At 44.3% G+C, this 24,482-nt stretch overlaps 1 protein-coding gene across 1 annotated transcript in view; it reads right to left on the bottom strand.

The window, feature by feature from the left end:
• The window catches only part of spred3 (sprouty related EVH1 domain containing 3), a 107,591-nt gene that overhangs the window by 76,446 nt on the left and 6,663 nt on the right, over positions 1-24,482 (bottom strand). The window contains exon 4 of the mRNA XM_045724908.1: positions 6,545-6,709. Within this exon, the coding sequence (XP_045580864.1) occupies positions 6,545-6,709 (165 nt within the window). The remainder of the gene's footprint in view (positions 1-6,544; positions 6,710-24,482) is intronic.

Here is a 24,482-nt window from a genome sequence, read left to right as displayed (position 1 = left end):
GGCAGTAGTAGTAGTAGTAGTAGTGGTGAGGTGTGTTCTAGTCTTTACCTGGGCAGTAGTAGTAGTAGTAGTGGTGAGGTGTGTTCTAGTCTTTACCTGGGCAGTAGTAGTAGTAGTAGTGAGGTGTGTTCTAGTCTTTACCTGGGCAGTAGTAGTAGTAGTGGTGAGGTGTGTTCTAGTCTTTACCTGGGCAGTAGTAGTAGTAGTAGTGGTGAGGTGTGTTCTAGTCTTTACCTGGGCAGTAGTAGTAGTAGTGGTGAGGTGTGTTCTAGTCTTTACCTGGGCAGTAGTAGTAGTAGTAGTAGTGAGGTGTGTTCTAGTCTTTACCTGGGCAGTAGTAGTAGTAGTGGTGAGGTGTGTTCTAGTCTTTACCTGGGCAGTAGTAGTAGTAGTAGTAGTGGTGAGGTGTGTTCTAGTCTTTACCTGGGCAGTAGTAGTAGTAGTAGTGGTGAGGTGTGTTCTAGTCTTTACCTGGGCAGTAGTAGTAGTAGTAGTGAGGTGTGTTCTAGTCTTTACCTGGGCAGTAGTAGTAGTAGTAGTGGTGAGGTGTGTTCTAGTCTTTACCTGGGCAGTAGTAGTAGTAGTGGTGAGGTGTGTTCTAGTCTTTACCTGGGCAGTAGTAGTAGTAGTAGTGGTGAGGTGTGTTCTAGTCTTTACCTGGGCAGTAGTAGTAGTAGTAGTGAGGTGTGTTCTAGTCTTTACCTGGGCAGTAGTAGTAGTAGTAGTGGTGAGGTGTGTTCTAGTCTTTACCTGGGCAGTAGTAGTAGTAGTAGAGTGAGGTGTGTTCTAGTCTTTACCTGGGCAGTAGTAGTAGTAGTAGTGGTGAGGTGTGTTCTAGTCTTTACCTGGGCAGTAGTAGTAGTAGTAGTGAGGTGTGTTCTAGTCTTTACCTGGGCAGTAGTAGTAGTAGAGTGGTGAGGTGTGTTCTAGTCTTTACCTGGGCAGTAGTAGTAGTAGTAGTAGTGAGGTGTGTTCTAGTCTTTACCTGGGCAGTAGTAGTAGTAGTGTGGTGAGGTGTGTTCTAGTCTTTACCTGGGCAGTAGTAGTAGTAGTAGTGGTGAGGTGTGTTCTAGTCTTTACCTGGGCAGTAGTAGTAGTAGTGGTGAGGTGTGTTCTAGTCTTTACCTGGGCAGTAGTAGTAGTAGTAGTTGGTGAGGTGTGTTCTAGTCTTTACCTGGGCAGTAGTAGTAGTAGTGGTGAGGTGTGTTCTAGTCTTTACCTGGGCAGTAGTAGTAGTAGTAGTGGTGAGGTGTGTTCTAGTCTTTACCTGGGCAGTAGTAGTAGTAGTAGTTATGGTGAGGTGTGTTCTAGTCTTTACCTGGGCAGTAGTAGTAGTAGTGGTGAGGTGTGTTCTAGTCTTTACCTGGGCAGTAGTAGTAGTAGTAGTGAGGTGTGTTCTAGTCTTTACCTGGGCAGTAGTAGTAGTAGTAGTGAGGTGTGTTCTAGTCTTTACCTGGGCAGTAGTAGTAGTAGTAGTAGGGTGAGGTGTGTTCTAGTCTTTACCTGGGCAGTAGTAGTAGTAGTAGTGAGGTGTGTTCTAGTCTTTACCTGGGCAGTAGTAGTAGTAGTGTGAGGTGTGTTCTAGTCTTTACCTGGGCAGTAGTAGTAGTAGTAGTAGTGAGGTGTGTTCTAGTCTTTACCTGGGCAGTAGTAGTAGTAGTGGTGAGGTGTGTTCTAGTCTTTACCTGGGCAGTAGTAGTAGTAGTAGTGGTGAGGTGTGTTCTAGTCTTTACCTGGGCAGTAGTAGTAGTAGTAGTGAGGTGTGTTCTAGTCTTTACCTGGGCAGTAGTAGTAGTAGTAGTGGTGAGGTGTGTTCTAGTCTTTACCTGGGCAGTAGTAGTAGTAGTGGTGAGGTGTGTTCTAGTCTTTACCTGGGCAGTAGTAGTAGTAGTAGTGGTGAGGTGTGTTCTAGTCTTTACCTGGGCAGTAGTAGTAGTAGTAGTGGTGAGGTGTGTTCTAGTCTTTACCTGGGCAGTAGTAGTAGTAGTGGTGAGGTGTGTTCTAGTCTTTACCTGGGCAGTAGTAGTAGTAGTAGTGGAGGTGTGTTCTAGTCTTTACCTGGGCAGTAGTAGTAGTAGTAGTGTAGGTGTGTTCTAGTCTTTACCTGGGCAGTAGTAGTAGTAGTAGTAGTGGTGAGGTGTGTTCTAGTCTTTACCTGGGCAGTAGTAGTAGTAGTGGTGAGGTGTGTTCTAGTCTTTACCTGGGCAGTAGTAGTAGTAGTAGTAGTGAGGTGTGTTCTAGTCTTTACCTGGGCAGTAGTAGTAGAGTAGTAGTGGTGAGGTGTGTTCTAGTCTTTACCTGGGCAGTAGTAGTAGTAGTGAGAGTGAGGTGTGTTCTAGTCTTTACCTGGGCAGTAGTAGTAGTAGTAGTAGTGGTGAGGTGTGTTCTAGTCTTTACCTGGGCAGTAGTAGTAGTAGTAGTAGTGAGGTGTGTTCTAGTCTTTACCTGGGCAGTAGTAGTAGTAGTAGTAGTGGTGAGGTGTGTTCTAGTCTTTACCTGGGCAGTAGTAGTAGTAGTAGTGTAGGTGTGTTCTAGTCTTTACCTGGGCAGTAGTAGTAGTAGTGTGAGGTGTGTTCTAGTCTTTACCTGGGCAGTAGTAGTAGTAGTAGTGAGGTGTGTTCTAGTCTTTACCTGGGCAGTAGTAGTAGTAGTAGTGGTGAGGTGTGTTCTAGTCTTTACCTGGGCAGTAGTAGTAGTAGTAGTAGTGAGGTGTGTTCTAGTCTTTACCTGGGCAGTAGTAGTAGTAGTAGTGTGAGGTGTGTTCTAGTCTTTACCTGGGCAGTAGTAGTAGTAGTAGTGTGAGGTGTGTTCTAGTCTTTACCTGGGCAGTAGTAGTAGTAGTAGTGAGGTGTGTTCTAGTCTTTACCTGGGCAGTAGTAGTAGTAGTAGTGGTGAGGTGTGTTCTAGTCTTTACCTGGGCAGTAGTAGTAGTAGTAGTAGTGAGGTGTGTTCTAGTCTTTACCTGGGCAGTAGTAGTAGTAGTAGTGGTGAGGTGTGTTCTAGTCTTTACCTGGGCAGTAGTAGTAGTAGTGGTGAGGTGTGTTCTAGTCTTTACCTGGGCAGTAGTAGTAGTAGTGTGGTGAGGTGTGTTCTAGTCTTTACCTGGGCAGTAGTAGTAGTAGTGGTGAGGTGTGTTCTAGTCTTTACCTGGGCAGTAGTAGTAGTAGTAGTGGTGAGGTGTGTTCTAGTCTTTACCTGGGCAGTAGTAGTAGTAGTAGTGGTGAGGTGTGTTCTAGTCTTTACCTGGGCAGTAGTAGTAGTAGTAGTGGTGAGGTGTGTTCTAGTCTTTACCTGGGCAGTAGTAGTAGTAGTGAGGTGTGTTCTAGTCTTTACCTGTGCAGTAGTAGTAGTAGTAGGTGAGGTGTGTTCTAGTCTTTACCTGGGCAGTAGTAGTAGTAGTAGTGGTGAGGTGTGTTCTAGTCTTTACCTGGGCAGTAGTAGTAGTAGTAGTGGTGAGGTGTGTTCTAGTCTTTACCTGGGCAGTAGTAGTAGTAGTAGTGAGGTGTGTTCTAGTCTTTACCTGGGCAGTAGTAGTAGTAGTAGTAGTGGAGGTGTGTTCTAGTCTTTACCTGGGCAGTAGTAGTAGTAGTAGTAGTAGTGAGGTGTGTTCTAGTCTTTACCTGGGCAGCAGTAGTAGTAGTGGTGAGGTGTGTTCTAGTCTTTACCTGGGCAGTAGTAGTAGTAGTAGTTAGTAGTAATGGTGAGGTGTGTTCTAGTCTTTACCTGGGCAGTAGTAGTAGTAGTAGTAGTGAGGTGTGTTCTAGTCTTTACCTGGGCAGTAGTAGTAGTAGTGGTGAGGTGTGTTCTAGTCTTTACCTGGGCAGTAGTAGTAGTAGTAGTGGTGTAGGTGTGTTCTAGTCTTTACCTGGGCAGTAGTAGTAGTGGTGAGGTGTGTTCTAGTCTTTACCTGGGCAGTAGTAGTAGTAGGAGTGGTGAGGTGTGTTCTAGTCTTTACCTGGGCAGTAGTAGTAGTAGTAGTAGTGGTGAGGTGTGTTCTAGTCTTTACCTGGGCAGTAGTAGTAGTAGTGGTGAGGTGTGTTCTAGTCTTTACCTGGGCAGTAGTAGTAGTAGTAGTAGTGAGGTGTGTTCTAGTCTTTACCTGGGCAGTAGTAGTAGTAGTGGTGAGGTGTGTTCTAGTCTTTACCTGGGCAGTAGTAGTAGTAGTAGTAGTGGTGAGGTGTGTTCTAGTCTTTACCTGGGCAGTAGTAGTAGTAGTAGTGAGGTGTGTTCTAGTCTTTACCTGGGCAGTAGTAGTAGTAGTAGTGAGGTGTGTTCTAGTCTTTACCTGGGCAGTAGTAGTAGTAGTGGTGAGGTGTGTTCTAGTCTTTACCTGGGCAGTAGTAGTAGTAGTAGTAGTGGTGAGGTGTGTTCTAGTCTTTACCTGGGCAGTAGTAGTAGTAGTAGTGAGGTGTGTTCTAGTCTTTACCTGGGCAGTAGTAGTAGTAGTAGTAGTGAGGTGTGTTCTAGTCTTTACCTGGGCAGTAGTAGTAGTAGTGGTGAGGTGTGTTCTAGTCTTTACCTGGGCAGTAGTAGTAGTAGTAGTGGTGAGGTGTGTTCTAGTCTTTACCTGGGCAGTAGTAGTAGTAGGAGTGGTGAGGTGTGTTCTAGTCTTTACCTGGGCAGTAGTAGTAGTAGTAGTAGTGGTGAGGTGTGTTCTAGTCTTTACCTGGGCAGTAGTAGTAGTAGTGGTGAGGTGTGTTCTAGTCTTTACCTGGGCAGTAGTAGTAGTAGTAGTAGTAGTGAGGTGTGTTCTAGTCTTTACCTGGGCAGTAGTAGTAGTAGTAGTAGTGGTGAGGTGTGTTCTAGTCTTTACCTGGGCAGTAGTAGTAGTAGTAGTAGTGAGGTGTGTTCTAGTCTTTACCTGGGCAGTAGTAGTAGTAGTATTGGTGAGGTGTGTTCTAGTCTTTACCTGGGCAGTAGTAGTAGTAGTAGTGGTGAGGTGTGTTCTAGTCTTTACCTGGGCAGTAGTAGTAGTAGTAGTAGTAGTGGTGAGGTGTGTTCTAGTCTTTACCTGGGCAGTAGTAGTAGTAGTGGTGAGGTGTGTTCTAGTCTTTACCTGGGCAGTAGTAGTAGTAGTAGTGGTGAGTTGTGTTCTAGTCTTTACCTGGGCAGTAGTAGTAGTAGTAGTGAGGTGTGTTCTAGTCTTTACCTGGGCAGTAGTAGTAGTAGTGGTGAGGTGTGTTCTAGTCTTTACCTGGGCAGTAGTAGTAGTAGTGGTGAGGTGTGTTCTAGTCTTTACCTGGGCAGTAGTAGTAGTAGTAGTGGTGAGGTGTGTTCTAGTCTTTACCTGGGCAGCAGTAGTAGTAGTGGTGAGGTGTGTTCTAGTCTTTACCTGGGCAGTAGTAGTAGTAGTAGGGTGAGGTGTGTTCTAGTCTTTACCTGGGCAGTAGTAGTAGTAGTAGTAGTGGTGAGGTGTGTTCTAGTCTTTACCTGGGCAGTAGTAGTAGTAGTAGTGGTGAGGTGTGTTCTAGTCTTTACCTGGGCAGTAGTAGTAGTAGTAGTGGTGAGGTGTGTTCTAGTCTTTACCTGGGCAGTAGTAGTAGTAGTAGTGGTGAGGTGTGTTCTAGTCTTTACCTGGGCAGTAGTAGTAGTAGTAGTGGTGAGGTGTGTTCTAGTCTTTACCTGGGCAGTAGTAGTAGTAGTAGTAGTAGGTGAGGTGTGTTCTAGTCTTTACCTGGGCAGTAGTAGTAGTAGTGGTGAGGTGTGTTCTAGTCTTTACCTGGGCAGTAGTAGTAGTAGTAGTGGTGAGTTGTGTTCTAGTCTTTACCTGGGCAGTAGTAGTAGTAGTAGTGAGGTGTGTTCTAGTCTTTACCTGGGCAGTAGTAGTAGTAGTGGTGAGGTGTGTTCTAGTCTTTACCTGGGCAGTAGTAGTAGTAGTGGTGAGGTGTGTTCTAGTCTTTACCTGGGCAGTAGTAGTAGTAGTAGTGGTGAGGTGTGTTCTAGTCTTTACCTGGGCAGCAGTAGTAGTAGTGGTGAGGTGTGTTCTAGTCTTTACCTGGGCAGTAGTAGTAGTAGTGGTGAGGTGTGTTCTAGTCTTTACCTGGGCAGTAGTAGTAGTAGTAGTAGTAGTGGTGAGGTGTGTTCTAGTCTTTACCTGGGCAGTAGTAGTAGTAGTAGTGGTGAGGTGTGTTCTAGTCTTTACCTGGGCAGTAGTAGTAGTAGTAGTAGTAGTAGTGGTGAGGTGTGTTCTAGTCTTTACCTGGGCAGTAGTAGTAGTAGTGGTGAGGTGTGTTCTAGTCTTTACCTGGGCAGTAGTAGTAGTAGTAGTAGTAGTGGTGAGGTGTGTTCTAGTCTTTACCTGGGCAGTAGTAGTAGTAGTAGTGGTGAGGTGTGTTCTAGTCTTTACCTGGGCAGTAGTAGTAGTAGTAGTAGTGAGGTGTGTTCTAGTCTTTACCTGGGCAGTAGTAGTAGTAGAAGTAGTGAGGTGTGTTCTAGTCTTTACCTGGGCAGTAGTAGTAGTAGTAGTAGTAGTAGTGAGGTGTGTTCTAGTCTTTACCTGGGCAGTAGTAGTAGTAGTAGTAGTGAGGTGTGTTCTAGTCTTTACCTGGGCAGGTGTGGTGGTGGTGAGCGTGTGGGACGCTCCGAAGCTAAACTCCTCGGAGGTGGAGCGTACGAAGCAGGTGGAGGAGGACTCGCTGGTTACTATGGTGACGGGCTTGGGAAGCATCTCCTTCCGGCTGTTGGAAGATGACTCACTTCCTGTATGGGACTGACATCATCAAACTACAGGTCAGAGGTCATGCAGACCGACACACTACAGGTCAGAGGTCATCAGTGGGCTGTAGTGGAGCAGGTCGAGAGCTTCAAGTTCCTTGGTGTCCACATCACCAACAAACCATCACGGTCCAAGCACACCAAGACAGTCGTGAAGACGACAACACCTTTTCCCCCTCAGGAAACTGAAAAGATTCAGCATGGGCCCTCAGATCCACCACAGCTGCACCATCGAGAGCATCCTGACTGGTTGCATCGCCGCCTGGTATGGCAACTGCTCGGGCTCCGACTGCAAGGCACTACAGAGGGTAGTGCGAACGGCACAGTACATCACTGGGGCCAAGCTTCCTGCCACCCAGGACCTCTATACCAGGCGGTGTCAGAGGAAGGACCTAAAAATGTACAAAGATTCCAGCCACCCTAGTCATAGACTGTTCTCTCTGCTACCACACGGCAAGCGGTACCGGAGCGCCAAGTCTAGGTCCAAAAGGCTCCTGAACAGCTTCTACCCCCAAGCCATAAGACTCCTGAACAGCTAATCAAATGGGTACCCAGAATATTTACATTGACCACCTCCTTTTTATACGCTGCTGCTTCTACTTGCTGTTTTTTTTAAATGTTTTATCTATGTAGTCACTTAACCCCCACCTAGATGTACAAATTACCTGGACTAACCTGTACCCCCAGACATTGACTCTGTACCCTCTGTATATAGCCTCATTACTAACCTGTACCCCCTGTATATAGCCTCATTACTAACCTGTACCCCTGTATATAGTCTCATTACTAACCTGTACACCCAGACATTGACTCTGTACCCTCTGTTTATAGTCTCATTACTAACCTGTACCCCCTGTATATAGCCTCATTACTAACCTGTACCCCTGTATATAGTCTCATTACTAACCTGTACACCCAGACATTGACTCTGTACCCTCTGTATATAGTCTCATTACTAACCTGTACCCCTGTATATAGTCTCATTACTAACCTGTACCCCCAGACATTGACTCTGTACCCCCTGTATATAGTCTCATTACTAACCTGTACCCCCTGTATATAGCCTCATTACTAACCTGTACCCCCTGTATATAGTCTCATTACTAACCTGTACCCCTGTATATAGTCTCATTACTAACCTGTACCCCCTGTATATAGCCTCATTACTAACCTGTACCCCCTGTATATAGCCTCATTACTAACCTGTAGCCCCTGTATATAGCCTCATTACTAACCTGTACCCCCAGACATTGACTCTGTACCCTCTGTATATAGCCTCATTACTAACCTGTACCCCCTGTATATAGTCTCATTACTAACCTGTACCCCCTGTATATAGTCTCATTACTAACCTGTACCCCCTGTATATAGTCTCATTACTAACCTGTACCCCCTGTATATAGTCTCATTACTAACCTGTACCCTCTGTATATAGTCTCATTACTAACCTGTACCCCCTGTATATAGCCTCATTACTAACCTGTACCCCTGTATATAGTCTCATTACTAACCTGTACCCCCTGTATATAGTCTCATTACTAACCTGTACCCCTGTATATAGTCTCATTACTAACCTGTACCCCTGTATATAGTCTCATTACTAACCTGTACCCCTGTATATAGTCTCATTACTAACCTGTACCCCCTGTTTATAGTCTCATTACTAACCGGTACTCCCTGTATATAGCCTCATTACTAACCTGTACCCCCTGTATATAGTCTCATTACTAACCTGTACCCCCTGTATATAGCCTCATTACTAACCTGTACCCCCTGTATATAGTCTCATTACTAACCTGTACCCCCTGTATATAGCCTCATTACTAACCTGTACCCCCTGTATATAGTCTCATTACTAACCTGTACCCCCTGTATATAGCCTCATTACTAACCTGTACCCCCTGTATATAGTCTCATTACTAACCTGTACCCCCTGTATATAGCCTCATTACTAACCTGTACCCCCTGTATATAGTCTCATTACTAACCTGTACCCCTGTATATAGCCTCATTACTAACCTGTACCCCTGTATATAGCCTCATTACTAACCTGTACCCCCTGTATATAGTCTCATTACTAACCTGTACCCCCTGTATATAGTCTCATTACTAACCTGTACCCCTGTATATAGCCTCATTACTAACCTGTACCCCTGTATAAAGTCTCATTACTAACCTGTACCCCTGTATATAGTCTCATTACTAACCTGTACCCCTGTATATAGTCTCATTACTAACCTGTACCCCTGTATATAGTCTCATTACTAACCTGTACCCCCAGACATTGACTCTGTACCCCCTGTATATAGCCTCATTACTAACCTGTACCCCCTGTATATAGCCTCATTACTAACCTGTACCCCCTGTATATAGCCTCATTACTAACCTGTACCCTCTGTATATAGCCTCATTACTAACCTGTACCCCCTGTATATAGTCTCATTACTAACCTGTACCCCCAGACATTGACTCTGTACCCTCTGTATATAGCCTCATTACTAACCTGTACCCCCTGTATATAGTCTCATTACTAACCTGTACCCCCTGTATATAGCCTCATTACTAACCTGTACCCCCTGTATATAGTCTCATTACTAACCTGTACCCCTGTATATAGCCTCATTACTAACCTGTACCCCTGTATATAGCCTCATTACTAACCTGTACCCCCTGTATATAGTCTCATTACTAACCTGTACCCCCTGTATATAGTCTCATTACTAACCTGTACCCCTGTATATAGCCTCATTACTAACCTGTACCCCTGTATAAAGCCTCATTACTAACCTGTACCCCTGTATATAGTCTCATTACTAACCTGTACCCCTGTATATAGTCTCATTACTAACCTGTACCCCTGTATATAGTCTCATTACTAACCTGTACCCCCAGACATTGACTCTGTACCCCCTGTATATAGCCTCATTACTAACCTGTACCCCCTGTATATAGCCTCATTACTAACCTGTACCCCCTGTATATAGCCTCATTACTAACCTGTACCCTCTGTATATAGCCTCATTACTAACCTGTACCCCCTGTATATAGTCTCATTACTAACCTGTACCCCCAGACATTGACTCTGTACCCTCTGTATATAGCCTCATTACTAACCTGTACCCCCTGTATATAGTCTCATTACTAAACTGTACCCCTGTATATAGTCTCATTACTAACCTGTACCCTCTGTATATAGACTCATTACTAACCTGTACCCCTGTATATAGTCTCATTACTAACCTGTACCCCCTGTATATAGTCTCATTACTAACCTGTACCCCCTGTATATAGCCTCATTACTAACCTGTACCCCCTGTATATAGTCTCATTACTAACCTGTACCCCCTGTATATAGCCTCATTACTAACCTGTACCCCCTGTATATAGCCTCATTACTAACCTGTACCCCCTGTATATAGCCTCATTACTAACCTGTACCCCCTGTATATAGTCTCATTACTAACCTGTACCCCCTGTATATAGTCTCATTACTAACCTGTACCCCCTGTATATAGCCTCATTACTAACCTGTAGCCCCTGTATATAGCCTCATTACTAACCTGTACCCCCAGACATTGACTCTGTACCCTCTGTATATAGCCTCATTACTAACCTGTACCCCCTGTATATAGTCTCATTACTAACCTGTACCCCTGTATATAGTCTCATTACTAACCTGTACCCTCTGTATATAGTCTCATTACTAACCTGTACCCCTGTATATAGTCTCATTACTAACCTGTACCCCCTGTATATAGTCTCATTACTAACCTGTACCCCCTGTATATGGCCTCATTACTAACCTGTACCCCCTGTATATAGTCTCATTACTAACCTGTACCCCCTGTATATAGCCTCATTACTAACCTGTACCCCCTGTATATAGCCTAATTACTAACCTGTACCCCCTGTATATAGCCTCATTACTAACCTGTACCCCCTGTATATAGCCTCATTACTAACCTGTACCCCCTGTATATAGTCTCATTCCTAACCTGTACCCCCTGTATATAGCCTCATTACTAACCTGTACCCCCTGTATATAGCCTCATTACTAACCTGTACCCCCAGACATTGACTCTGTACCCCCTGTATATAGCCTCATTACTAACCTGTACCCCTGTATATAGCCTCATTACTAACCTGTACCCCCTGTATATAGCCTCATTACTAACCTGTACCCCCTGTATATAGCCTCATTACTAACCTGTACCCCCTGTATATAGTCTCATTACTAACCTGTACCCTCTGTATATAGCCTCATTACTAACCTGTACCCTCTGTATATAGTCTCATTACTAACCTGTACCCCCGTGTATATAGCCTCATTACTAACCTGTACCCCCTGTATATAGTCTCATTACTAACCTGTACCCCCTGTATATAGTCTCATTACTAACCTGTACCCCTATATATAGCCTCATTACTAACCTGTAGCCCCTGTATATAGCCTCATTACTAACCTGTACCCCCAGACATTGACTCTGTACCCTCTGTATATAGCCTCATTACTAACCTTTACCCCCTGTATATAGTCTCATTACTAACCTGTACCCCCTGTATATAGTCTCATTACTAACCTGTACCCCCTGTATATAGTCTCATTACTAACCTGTACCCTCTGTATATAGTCTCATTACTAACCTGAACCCCCTGTATATAGCCTCATTACTAACCTGTACCCCTGTATATAGTCTCATTACTAACCTGTACCCCCTGTATATAGCCTCATTACTAACCTGTACCCCCTGTATATAGTCTCATTACTAACCTGTACCCCTGTATATAGTCTCATTACTAACCTGTACCCCCCTGTATATAGCCTCATTACTAACCTGTACCCCTGTATTTAGCCTCATTACTAACCTGTAGCCTCATTACTAACCTGTACCCCCTGTATATAGTCTCATTACTAACCTGTACCCCCAGACATTGACTCTGTACCCCTGTATATAGCCTCATTACTAACCTGTACCCCCTGTATATAGTCTCATTACTAACCTGTACCCTCTGTATATAGCCTCATTACTAACCTGTACCCCCAGTATATAGTCTCATTACTAACCTGTACCCCCTGTATATAGCCTCATTACTAACCTGTACCCCCTGTATATAGCCTCATTACTAACCTGTACCCCCTGTATATAGCCTCATTACTAACCTGTACCCCCTGTATATAGTCTCATTACTAACCTGTACCCCCTGTATATAGTCTCATTACTAACCTGTACCCCCTGTATATAGCCTCATTACTAACCTGTAGCCCCTGTATATAGCCTCATTACTAACCTGTACCCCCAGACATTGACTCTGTACCCTCTGTATATAGCCTCATTACTAACCTGTACCCCCTGTATATAGTCTCATTACTAACCTGTACCCCTGTATATAGTCTCATTACTAACCTGTACCCTCTGTATATAGTCTCATTACTAACCTGTACCCCTGTATATAGTCTCATTACTAACCTGTACCCCCTGTATATAGTCTCATTACTAACCTGTACCCCCTGTATATAGCCTCATTACTAACCTGTACCCCCTGTATATAGTCTCATTACTAACCTGTACCCCCTGTATATAGCCTCATTACTAACCTGTACCCCCTGTATATAGCCTCATTACTAACCTGTACCCCCAGACATTGACTCTGTACCCCCTGTATATAGCCTCATTACTAACCTGTACCCCTGTATATAGCCTCATTACTAACCTGTACCCCCTGTATATAGCCTCATTACTAACCTGTACCCCCTGTATATAGCCTCATTACTAACCTGTACCCCCTGTATATAGTCTCATTACTAACCTGTACCCTCTGTATATAGCCTCATTACTAACCTGTACCCTCTGTATATAGTCTCATTACTAACCTGTACCCCGTGTATATAGCCTCATTACTAACCTGTACCCCCTGTATATAGTCTCATTACTAACCTGTACCCCCTGTATATAGTCTCATTACTAACCTGTACCCCCTATATATAGCCTCATTACTAACCTGTAGCCCCTGTATATAGCCTCATTACTAACCTGTACCCCCAGACATTGACTCTGTACCCTCTGTATATAGCCTCATTACTAACCTTTACCCCCTGTATATAGTCTCATTACTAACCTGTACCCCCTGTATATAGTCTCATTACTAACCTGTACCCCCTGTATATAGTCTCATTACTAACCTGTACCCTCTGTATATAGTCTCATTACTAACCTGAACCCCCTGTATATAGCCTCATTACTAACCTGTACCCCTGTATATAGTCTCATTACTAACCTGTACCCCTGTATATAGCCTCATTACTAACCTGTACCCCCTGTATATAGTCTCATTACTAACCTGTACCCCTGTATATAGTCTCATTACTAACCTGTACCCCCTGTATATAGCCTCATTACTAACCTGTACCCCTGTATTTAGCCTCATTACTAACCTGTAGCCTCATTACTAACCTGTACCCCCTGTATATAGTCTCATTACTAACCTGTACCCCCAGACATTGACTCTGTACCCCTGTATATAGCCTCATTACTAACCTGTACCCCCTGTATATAGTCTCATTACTAACCTGTACCCTCTGTATATAGCCTCATTACTAACCTGTACCCCCAGTATATAGTCTCATTACTAACCTGTACCCCCTGTATATAGCCTCATTACTAACCTGTACCCCCGGTATATAGTCTCATTACTAACCTGTACCCCTGTATATAGCCTCATTACTAACCTGTACCCCCTGTATTTAGCCTCATTACTAACCTGTACCCCTGTATATAGTCTCATTACTAACCTGTACCCCTGTATATAGCCTCATTACTAACCTGTACCCCCTGTATATAGCCTCATTACTAACCTGTACCCCCTGTATATAGCCTCATTACTAACCTGTACCCCCTGTATATAGCCTCATTACTAACCTGTACCCCTGTATATAGCCTCATTACTAACCTGTACCCCCTGTATATAGCCTCATTACTAACCTGTACCCCCTGTATATAGCCTCATTACTAACCTGTACCCCCTGTATATAGCCTCATTACTAACCTGTACCCCCTGTATATAGCCTCGTTATTGTTATTTTACTGTTGCTTTAATTTTTTACTTTTGTTAATTTTTTAAATATTTATCTCAACTCTTCATTTTATTAAAACTGCTGGTAAAGGGTTTGTGAATAAGCAGAGGTCATCACACTGTAGACAGACAGACTGTACAGTCGTGGCCAAAAGTTTTGAGAATGACACAAATATTCATTTTCACAGTCTGCTGCCTTAGTTTGTATGATGGCAATTTTCATATACTCCAGAATGTTATGAAGAGTGATCAGATGAATTGCAATTAATTGCAAAGTCCCTCTTTGCCATGCAAATGAACTGAATCCCCAAAAAACATTTCCACTGCATTTCAGCCCTGCCACAAAAGGACCAGCTGACATCATGTCAGTGATTCTCTCGTTAACACAGGTGTGAGTGTTGACAAGGACAAGGCTGGAGATCACTCTGTCATGCTGATTGAGTTTGAATAACAGACTTGAAGCTTCAAAAGGAGGGTGGTGCTTGGAATCATTGTTCTTCCTCTGTCATCCATGGTTACCTGCAAGGAAACACGTGCCGTCATCATTGCTTTGCACAAAAAGGGCTTCACAGGCAAGGATATTGCTCCCAGTAAGATTGCACCTAAATCAACCATTTATCAGATCATCAAGAACTTCAAGGAGAGCGGTTCAATTGTTGTGAAGAAGGCTTCAGGGCGCCCAAGAAAGTCCAGCAAGCGCCAGGACCGTCTCCTAAAGTTGATTCAGCTGCGGGATCGGGGCACCACCAGTACAGAGCTTGCTCAGGAATGGCAGCAGGCAGGTATGAGTGCATCTGCACGCACAGTGAGGCGAAGACTTTTGGAGGATGGCCTGGTGTCAAGAAGGGCAGCAAAGAAGCCACTTCTCTCCAGGAAAAACATCAGGGACAGACTGATATTCTGCAAAAGGTACAGGGATTGGACTGCTGAGGACTGGGGTAAAGTCATTTTCTCTGATGAATACCCTTTCAGATTGTTTGGGGCATCCGGAAAAAAGCTTGTCCGGAGAAGACAAGGTGAGCGCTACCATCAGTCCTGTGTCATGCCAACAGTAAAGCATCCTGAGACCATTCATGTGTGGGGTTGCTTCTCAGCCAAGGGAGTGGGCTCACTCACAAGTTTGCCTAAGAACATAGCCATGAATAAAGAATGGTACCAACACATCCTCCGAGAGCAACTTCTCCCAACCATCCAGGAACAGTTTGGTGATGAACAATGCCTTTTCCAGCATGATGGAGCACCTTGCCATAAGGCAAAAGTGATAACTAAGTTGCTCGGGGAACCAAACATCGATATTTTGGGTCCATGGCCAGGAAACTCCCCAGACCTTAATCCCATTGAGAACTTGTGGTCAATCCTCAAGAGGCGGGTGGACAAACAAAAACCCACAAATTCTGACAAACTCTGAGCATTGATTATGCAAGAATGGGCAGTCATCAGTCAGGATGTGGCCCAGAAGTTCATTGACAGCAGGCCAGGGCGGATTGCAGAGGTCTTGAAAAATAAAGGTCAACACTGCAAATATTGACTCTTTGCATCAACTTCATGTAATTGTCAATAAAAGCCTTTGACACTTATGAAATGTTTGTAATTATACTTCAGTATTCCATAGTAACATCTGACAAAAATATCTAAAACACACTGAAGCAGCAAACTGTGAAAATTAACATTTGTGTCATTTTCAAAACTTTTGGCCACGACTGTAGACTGACAGACTGTGGACTGACACACTAGACTGACACACTGTAGACTGACACACTGTGGACTGACACACTGTGGACTGACACACTGTGGACTGAACACTGTGGACTGACAGACTGTGGACTGACACACTGTAGACTGACAGACTGTGGACTGACACACTAGACTGATACACTGTGGACTGACACATTGTAGACTGACACACTGTAGACTGACAGACTGTGGACTGACACACTGTGGACTGACACACTGTGGACTGACACACTGTGGACTGACACACTAGACTGACACACTGTGGACTGACGCTGTAGACTGACACACTGTGGACTGACACACTGTAGACTGACACACTGTGGACTGACACACTGTGGACTGACACACTGTGGATTGACACACTGTGGACTGACACACTGTGGACTGACACACTAGACTGACACACTGTGGACTGACGCTGTAGACTGAGACTGTAGACTGACACACTGTGGACTGACACATTGTGAACTGACACACTAGACTGACACATTGTGGACTGACACACTGTAGACTGACACCCTGTGGACTGACAGACTAGACTGACACACTGTGGACTGACAGACTAGACTGACACACTGTGGACTGACACACTGTGGACTGACACACTAGACTGACACACTGTGGACTGACGCTGTAGACTGAGACTGTAGACTGACACACTGTGGACTGACACACTGTGGACTGAGACTGTAGACTGACACACTGTGGACTGGCACACTGTGGACTGACACACTAGACTGACACACTGTGGACTGACGCTGTAGACTGAGACTGTAGACTGACAGATTGTGAACTGACAGACTGTGGACTGACACACTGTGGACTAGAGGTCGACCGATTAATCGGAATGGCCGATTAATTAGGGCCGATTTCAAGTTTTCATAACAATCGGTAATCGGTATTTTTGGCCACCGATTTGACAATTATTATTATTTTTTATTTTTTTTATGTTTTACACCTTTATTTAACTAGGAAAATCAGATTAAGAACACATTCTTATTTTCAATGACGGCCTAGGAACGGGGGTTAACTGCCTTATTCAGGGGGGATTCGTTTTTGCAACCTTCCGGTTACTAGTCCAACGCTCTAACCACCTGCCTTACATTGCACTCCACGAGGAGCCTGCATGGCAGGCTGACTACCTGTTACGCGAGGGCAGCAAGAAGCCAAGGTAAGTTGCTAGCTAGCATTAAACTTATCTTATAAAAAACGATCAATCTTAACATAATCACTAGTTAACTACACATGGTTGATGATATTACTAGTTTATCTAACGTGTCCTGCGTTGCATATAATCAATGCGGTGCCTGTTAATTTCTCATCGAATCACAGCCTACTTCGCCAAATGGGTGTTGATTTAACAAGCGCATTTGTGAAAAAAGCACTGTCGTTGCACCAATGTACCTAACCATAAACATCAATGCCTTTCTTTAAATCAATACACAAGTATATATTTTTAAACCTGCATATTTAGTTAATATTGCCTGCTAACATGAAATTGTGTCACATCTCGAGCGTTCATTGCAAGCAGAGTCAGAGTATATGCAACAGTTTGGGCCGCCTGGCTCGTTGCGAACTAATTTGCCAGAATTTTACGTAATTATGACATAACATTGAAGGTTGGGCAATGTAACACGAATATTTAGACTTATGGATGCCACCCGTTAGATAAAATACAGAACGGTTCCGTATTTCACTGACAGGAAAAACGTTTTGTTTTCGAGATGATAGTTTCCGGATTCGACCATATTAATGACCAAAGGCTCATGTTTCTGTGTGTTATTATGTTATAATTAAGTCTATGATTTGATGGAGCAGTCTGACTGAGCGATGGTAGGCAGCAGCAGGCTCGTAAGCATTCATTCAAAACAGCACTTTCGTGCGTTTTGCCAGCAGCTCTTCGCAATGCATTGCGCTGTTTATGACTTCAAGCCTATCAACTCCCAAGATGAGGCTGGTGTAACCGATGTGAAATGGCTAGCTAGTTAGCCGGGTGCGCGCTAATAGCGTTTCAAACGTCACTCGCTCTGAGACTTGGAGTAGTTGTTCCCCTTGCTCTGCATGGGTAATGCTGCTTCGAGGGTGGCTGTTGTCGATGTGTTCCTGGTTCGAGCCCAGGTAGGAGCGAGGAGAGGGACGGAAGCTATACTGTTACACTGGCAATACTAAAGTGCCTATAAGAACATCCAATAGTCAAAGGTATATGAAATACAAATCATATAGAGAGAAATAGTCCTATAATTCCTATAATAACTACAACCTAAAACTTCTTACCTGGGAATATTGAAGACTCATGTTAAAAGCAACCACCAGCCTTCATATGTTCTCATGTTCTGAGTAAGGAACTTAAACATTAGCTTTCTTACATGGCACATATTGCTCTTTTACTTAACACTGTGTTTTTGCATTATTTAAACCAAATTGAACATGTTTCATTATTTATGAGGCTAAATTGATTTTATTGATGTATTATATTAAGTTAAAATGTGTTCATTCAGTATTGTTGTAATTGTCATTATTACACATAAATAAATAAATAAATAAATCGGCATCGGCTTTTTTTGGGTCCTCCAATAATCGGTATCGGTATAGAAAAATCATAATCGGTCGACCTCTACTGTAGACTGACACACTGTGGACTGACACACTGTAGACTGACACACTGTGGACTGACACACTAGACTGACACACTGTGGACTGACAGACTGTGGACTGACACACTAGACTGACACAGTGTGGACTGACACACTAGACTGACACACTGTAGACTGACACACTGTGGACTGACACACTAGACTGACACACTGTAGACTGACAGACTGTGGACTGACACACTGTGGACTGACACACTGTGGACTGACACACTGTGGACTGACACACTGTAGACTGACACACTGTGGACTGACACACTAGACTGACACACTGTGGACTGACAGACTGTGGACTGACACACTAGACTGACACAGTGTGGACTGACACACTGTAGACTGACACACTGTGGACTGACACACTGTGGACTGACACACTGTGGACTGACACACTGTGGACTGACACACTGTGGACTGACACACTGTAGACTGACACACTGTGGACTGACACACTGTGGACTGACACACTGTGGACTGACACACTGTAGACTGACACACTGTGGACTGACACACTGTGGACTGACAGACTGTGGACTGACACACTGTGGACTGACACACTGTAGACTGACAGACTGTGGACTGACACACTGTGGACTGACACACTGTAGACTGACACACTGTGGACTGACACACTGTGGACTGACAGACTACAAGTCGTCAAACTTGGAACAGCAACTTGGTCGCCCAAAATGTTTGTTATTTGAAGTAATAAAAAACAAAATATCTAGGAACATGGGACACTATACAAACGTTTGGATATAATTGTATTGAGTAAATGTATATATGAACAAAAATATAAACACAACATTGTAAAGTGTTGGTCTCTATGTTTCATGATCTGAAATAAAAGATCCCAGAAATGTTCCATACACACAAAAAGCTAATTTCTCCCAATTTTGTGCAGAAATGTGTTTACATCCCTGTTAGTGAGCATCTCTCCTTCATCAAGATAATCCATCCACCTGACAGGTGTGGCATATCAAGAAGCTGATTAAACAGCATGATCAACAGCACTACCGCCTCGTCACTTACTTTGAGAGGCTCGTTAAGGATCATATCACCTCCACCTTACCTGTCACCCTAGACACACTTCACTTTGCTTACCGCCCCAATAGTCTACCACAGTGCCATCCGTTTTGTCACCAACGCCCCATATACTACCCACCACTGCAACCTGTATGCTCTCGTTGGCTGGTCCTCGCTACATACTCGTCGCGAAACCCACTGGCTCTAGGTCATCTATAAGTCTTTGCTAGGTAAAGCCCCGCCTTACCTCAGCTCACTGGACACCATAGCAGCACCCCACCCGCAGCCCGCGCTCCAGCAAATATATCTCACTGGTCACCCCCAAAGCCAATTCCTACTTTGGTCACCTTTCCTTCCAGTTCTCTGCTGCCAATGACTGGAACGAACTGCAAAAATCACTGAAGCTGGAGACTCATATCTCCCTTACTAGCTTTAAGCACCAGCTGTCAGAGCAGCTCACAGATCACTGCACCTGTACACAGCCCATCTGTAAATAGCCCATCTATCTACCTCATCCCCATACTGTATTTATTTATTTATCTTGCTCCTTTGCACCCCAGTATCTCTACTTGCACATTCATCTTCTGCACATCTATCACTCCAGTGTTTAATTGCTTTATCGTAATTAACTCGCCACTATGACCTATTTTATTGCCTTAACTCCCTTATCTTACCTCATTTGCACACACTGTATATATATAAAAAATGTCCTACTATATTATTGACTGTATGTTTGTTTTACTCCATGTGTAACTCTGTGTTGTTGTTTGTGTCGAACTGCTTTGCTTTATCTTGGCCAGGTCGCAATTGCAAATGAGAACTTGTTCTCAACTAGCCTACCTGGTTAAATAAAGGTGAAATAAATCATTTAAATAGATCCACAGACGATGCAATCGCCATCACACTGCACACTGCCCTAACCCATCTGGACAAGAAGAATACCTATGTAAGAATTCTGTTTATTGACTACAGCTCAGCATTCAACACCATAGTACCTTCCAAGCTCGTCATCAAGCTGGAGGCCCTGGGTCTCGACCCCGCCCTCTGCAACTGGGTCCTGGACTTTCTGACGGGCCGCCCCCAGGTGGTGAGGGTAGGTAACAACATCTCCACTTCGCTGACCCTCAACACTGGGGCCCCACAAGGGTGCGTTCTCAGCCCTCTCCTGTACTCCCTGTTCACCCACGACTGCGTGGCCATGCACGCCTCCAACTCAATCGTCAAGTTTGCAGACGACACTACAGTGGTAGGCTTGATTACCAACAACGACGAGACGGCCTACAGGGAGGAGGTGAGGTCCCTGGGAGTGTGGTGTCAGGAAAATAACCTGTCACTCAACGTCAACAAAACAAAGGAGATGATCGTGGACTTCAGGAAACAGCAGAGGGAGCAGCCCCCGATCCACATCAACGGGACAGTAGTGGAGAAGGTGGAAAGTTTTTAATTCCTCGGCGTACACATCACAGACAAACTGAAATGGTTCACCCACACAGACAGTGTGGCGCCTCTTCAACCTCAGGAGGCTGAAGAAATTTGGCTTGTCATCAAAAACCCACAAACTTTTACAGATGCACAATCGAGAGCATCCTGTCGGGCTGTATCACCGCCTGGTGCGGCAGCTGCTCCGCCCACAACCGGAAGGCTCTCCAGAGGGTAGTGAGGTCTGCACAACGCATCACCGGGGGCAAACTACCTGCCCTCCATGACACCTACACCACCCGATGTCACAGGAAGGCCAAAAAGATCATCAAGGACAACAACCACCCGAGCCACTGCCTGTTCACCCCGCTAACATCCAGAAGGCGAGGTCAGTACAGGTGCATCAAAGCTGGGGACCGAGAGACTGAAAAACAGCTTCTATCTCAAGGCCATCAGACTGTTAAACAGCTATCACTAACATAGAGAAGTTGCTGCCTACATACAGACTTGAAATCATTGGCCATTTTAATAAATGGAACACTAGTCACTTTAAATAATGTCACTTTAATGTTTACATATCCTTCATTACACATCTCATATGTATATACTGTATTCTATACTATAGATACTATAGTATCTTAGTCTATGTCGCTCTGACATTGCTCATCCATATATTTATATATTCTTAATTCCATTCATTTATATTTGTGTGTATTAGGTACTTGTTAGACATTGCTGCACTGTCAGAACTAGAAGCACAAGTATTTCACTACACTCACAATAACATCTGCTAAACACATGTATGTGACAAATAAAATGTGATCATTACACAGGTGTACCTTGTGCTGGGGACAATAAAAGGCCACTCTAAAATGTGCAATGACACAGATGTCTCACGTTGAGGGAATGTCCACCAGGGCAGTTGGCAGAGAATTGAATGTTAATTTCTCTACCATGAGCCGCCTCCAACGTCATTTTTGACAATTTGACATTACGTCCGACCGGCCTCACAACCTACAGACCACGTGTAACCACGCCAACCCAGGACCTCCACATCCGGCTTCTTCACCTGCGGGATCGTCTGAGACCAACCAGACAGCTGATGAAACTGAGGAGTATTTCTGTGGGGAAAAACTGGCTGGGCCTGGCCTATGCCCACCCATGGCTGTACCCCTGCCCAGTCATGTGAAATCCATAGATTAGGGCCTAATGAATTCCTTTCAATTGTTTGATTTCCTTATATGAACTGTAACTTAGTAAAATCGTAGAAATTGTTGCATGTTGCGTTTTATATTTCTGTTCAGTGTAGATCCAGGTTATTAATGTTGGTTTCTTTTCGTTTTGAATTGAAGGTAGTTTGCTGCCCGTTTAGTCGATAGGCTGTTGGTCGACCCTAGATTTTTTTTAGTCGAGCATACGCAAATACATTTCGTTTTTTCACGCGCCCGTCTGATTTCCGCCTGTCTCAGTGGGCTAATCCATTAAGGAGGCCGCGGGTATGCCGTGGGTATGCCGTGGGTACGCCGTGGGTACGCCGTGGGTACGCCGTGGGTACGCCGTGGGTATGCTGTGGGTACGCCGTGGGTACGCCGTGGATACGCTGTGGGTATGCTGTGGGTACGCCGTGGATACGCTGTGGATACGCTGTGGGTACGCTCTGGGTATGCTCTGGGTATGCTGGGGGTATGCTGTGGTACAAAATAAGGGGAGTGTGGCGAAGATGCTCTCCCGCCTTTCCTGCATTGCGTCATAACTTCATTGTGTGAATTGTTTGCCCTTTGTCTATCAATTCCCCATTACATCCAGTGCATTCTGAAAGTATTCAGACTTCTTGACTTTTTTCCACATTTTGTCACTTTACAGCCTTATTCTACAATTGATTAAATAAGTGTTTTCCATCAATCTTCACACAATACCCCATAATGACAAAGCGAAAACAGGTTTAGGATTTTGTGCAAGTTTATGAAAAAACAACAACAAACTGAAATACCTTATTTACGAAAAACCAGGTTTGACATTTTTGAAAATGTATTAACAAAAATATAAACAGAAATACCTTATTTACATAAGTACTCAGACCCTTCGCTATGAGACTCGAAATTGAGCTCAGTTGCATCCTGTTTCCATTGATCATCCTTGAGATGTTTCTACAACTTGATTAGAGTCCACCTGTGGTAAATTCAATTGATTTGGACATGATTTGGAAAGGCACACACCTGTCTATATAAGGTCCCACAGTTGACAGTGCATGTCGGCGCAAAAACCAAGCCATGAGGTCGAAGGAATTGTCCGTAGAGCTCAGAGACAGGATTGTGTCGAGGCACAGATCTGGGGAAGGGTACCAAAACATTTCTGCAGAATTGAAGGTCCACAAGATCACAGTGGCCTCCATCATTCTGAAATGGAAGAAGTTAGGAACCACCAAGACTCTTCCTAGAGCTGGCCGCCCGGCCAAACTGAGCAATCAGGGGAGAAAGGCCTTGGTCTGGGAGGTGACCAAGAACACGATGGTCACTCTGTCAGAGCTCCAGAGTTCCTCTGTGGAGATGGGAGAACCTTCCAGAAGGACAACCATCTCTGCAGCACTCCACCAATCAGGCCTTTATGGTAGAGTGGCCAGACAGAAACCACTCCTCAGTAAAAGACATGACAGCCCGCTTGCAGTTTGCCAAAAGGCACCTAAAGGACTCTCAGACCATGAGAAACAAGATTCTCTGGTCTGATGAAACCAAGATTGAACTCTTTGGCTGAACGCCAAGTGTCACGTCTGGAGGAAACCTGGTACCATCCCTACGGTGAAGCATGGTGGAGGCTGCATCATGTTGTGGGGATGTTTTTCAGCGGCTGGAACTGGCAGACTAGTCAGGATCGAGGGGAAAGATAAACAGAGCAAAGTACAGAGAGATCCTTGATGAAAACCTGCTCCAGAGCGCTCAGGACCTCAGACTGGGGTGAAGGTTTACCTTCCAACAGGACAACGACCCTAAGCACACAGCCAAGACAACGCAGGAGTGGCTTTGGGACAAGTCTCAATGTCCTTGAGTGGCCCAGCCAGAGCCTGGACTTGAACCCGATCGAACATCTCTGGAGAGACCTGAAAATAGCTGTACAGCAACGCCCCCCATCCAACCTGACAGAGCTTGAGAGGATCTGCAGAAAAGAATTGGAGAAACTCCCCAAATACAGGTGTGCCAAGCTTGTAGCGTCATACCCAAGAAGACTCAAGGCTGTAATCACTGCCAAAGGGGCTTCAACAAAGTACTGAGTAAAAGGTCTGAATACTTATGTAAATGTGATATTTCAGTTTTTTTAGTTAATACATTTGCAAACATTTCTAAAAACCTGTTTTTGCGTTGTCATTATGGGGTATTGTGATGTCATTATGGAGTATTGTGATGTCATTATGGAGTATTGTGATGTCATTACGGGGTATTGTGATGTCATTATGGGGTATTGTGATGTCATTATGGGATATTGTGATGTCATTATGGGATATTGTGTGTAGATTGATGAGGGTGGAAAAAACAACTTAATCCATTTTAGAATAAGGCTGTAACGTAACAAAATGTGGAAAAAGGGGTCTGAATACTTTCCGAATGTGTAGTAACCTACATCTGCCGTTAATTCCCATAATCTCTAATGTTTGATAATTTCTGTTAATGCATTCAATATTATTATTACAGTTGTTACAGTTCTTATTGTCAGAGTGGACACGTTGTTTGCAGACCTCACAACCTGTGCTACACTTGTGAGAAACAAGTTATGGTTTATTTCATTCCATTTACGAGTTTTGTAAATGTATTCCTCGTCTTCTGTTTGGAGCGCTCCTGTCATTGTTGAATAAGGAGGCACAACTGATTACTCATATAG

This window comes from Salmo salar, chromosome ssa09, assembly GCF_905237065.1.
Source record: "Salmo salar chromosome ssa09, Ssal_v3.1, whole genome shotgun sequence".
Classification (NCBI taxonomy): Eukaryota; Metazoa; Chordata; class Actinopteri; order Salmoniformes; family Salmonidae; genus Salmo; species Salmo salar.
The sequence above is the reverse complement of the archived record's forward strand: the minus strand, read 5'-3'. Positions and strand labels throughout refer to the sequence as shown.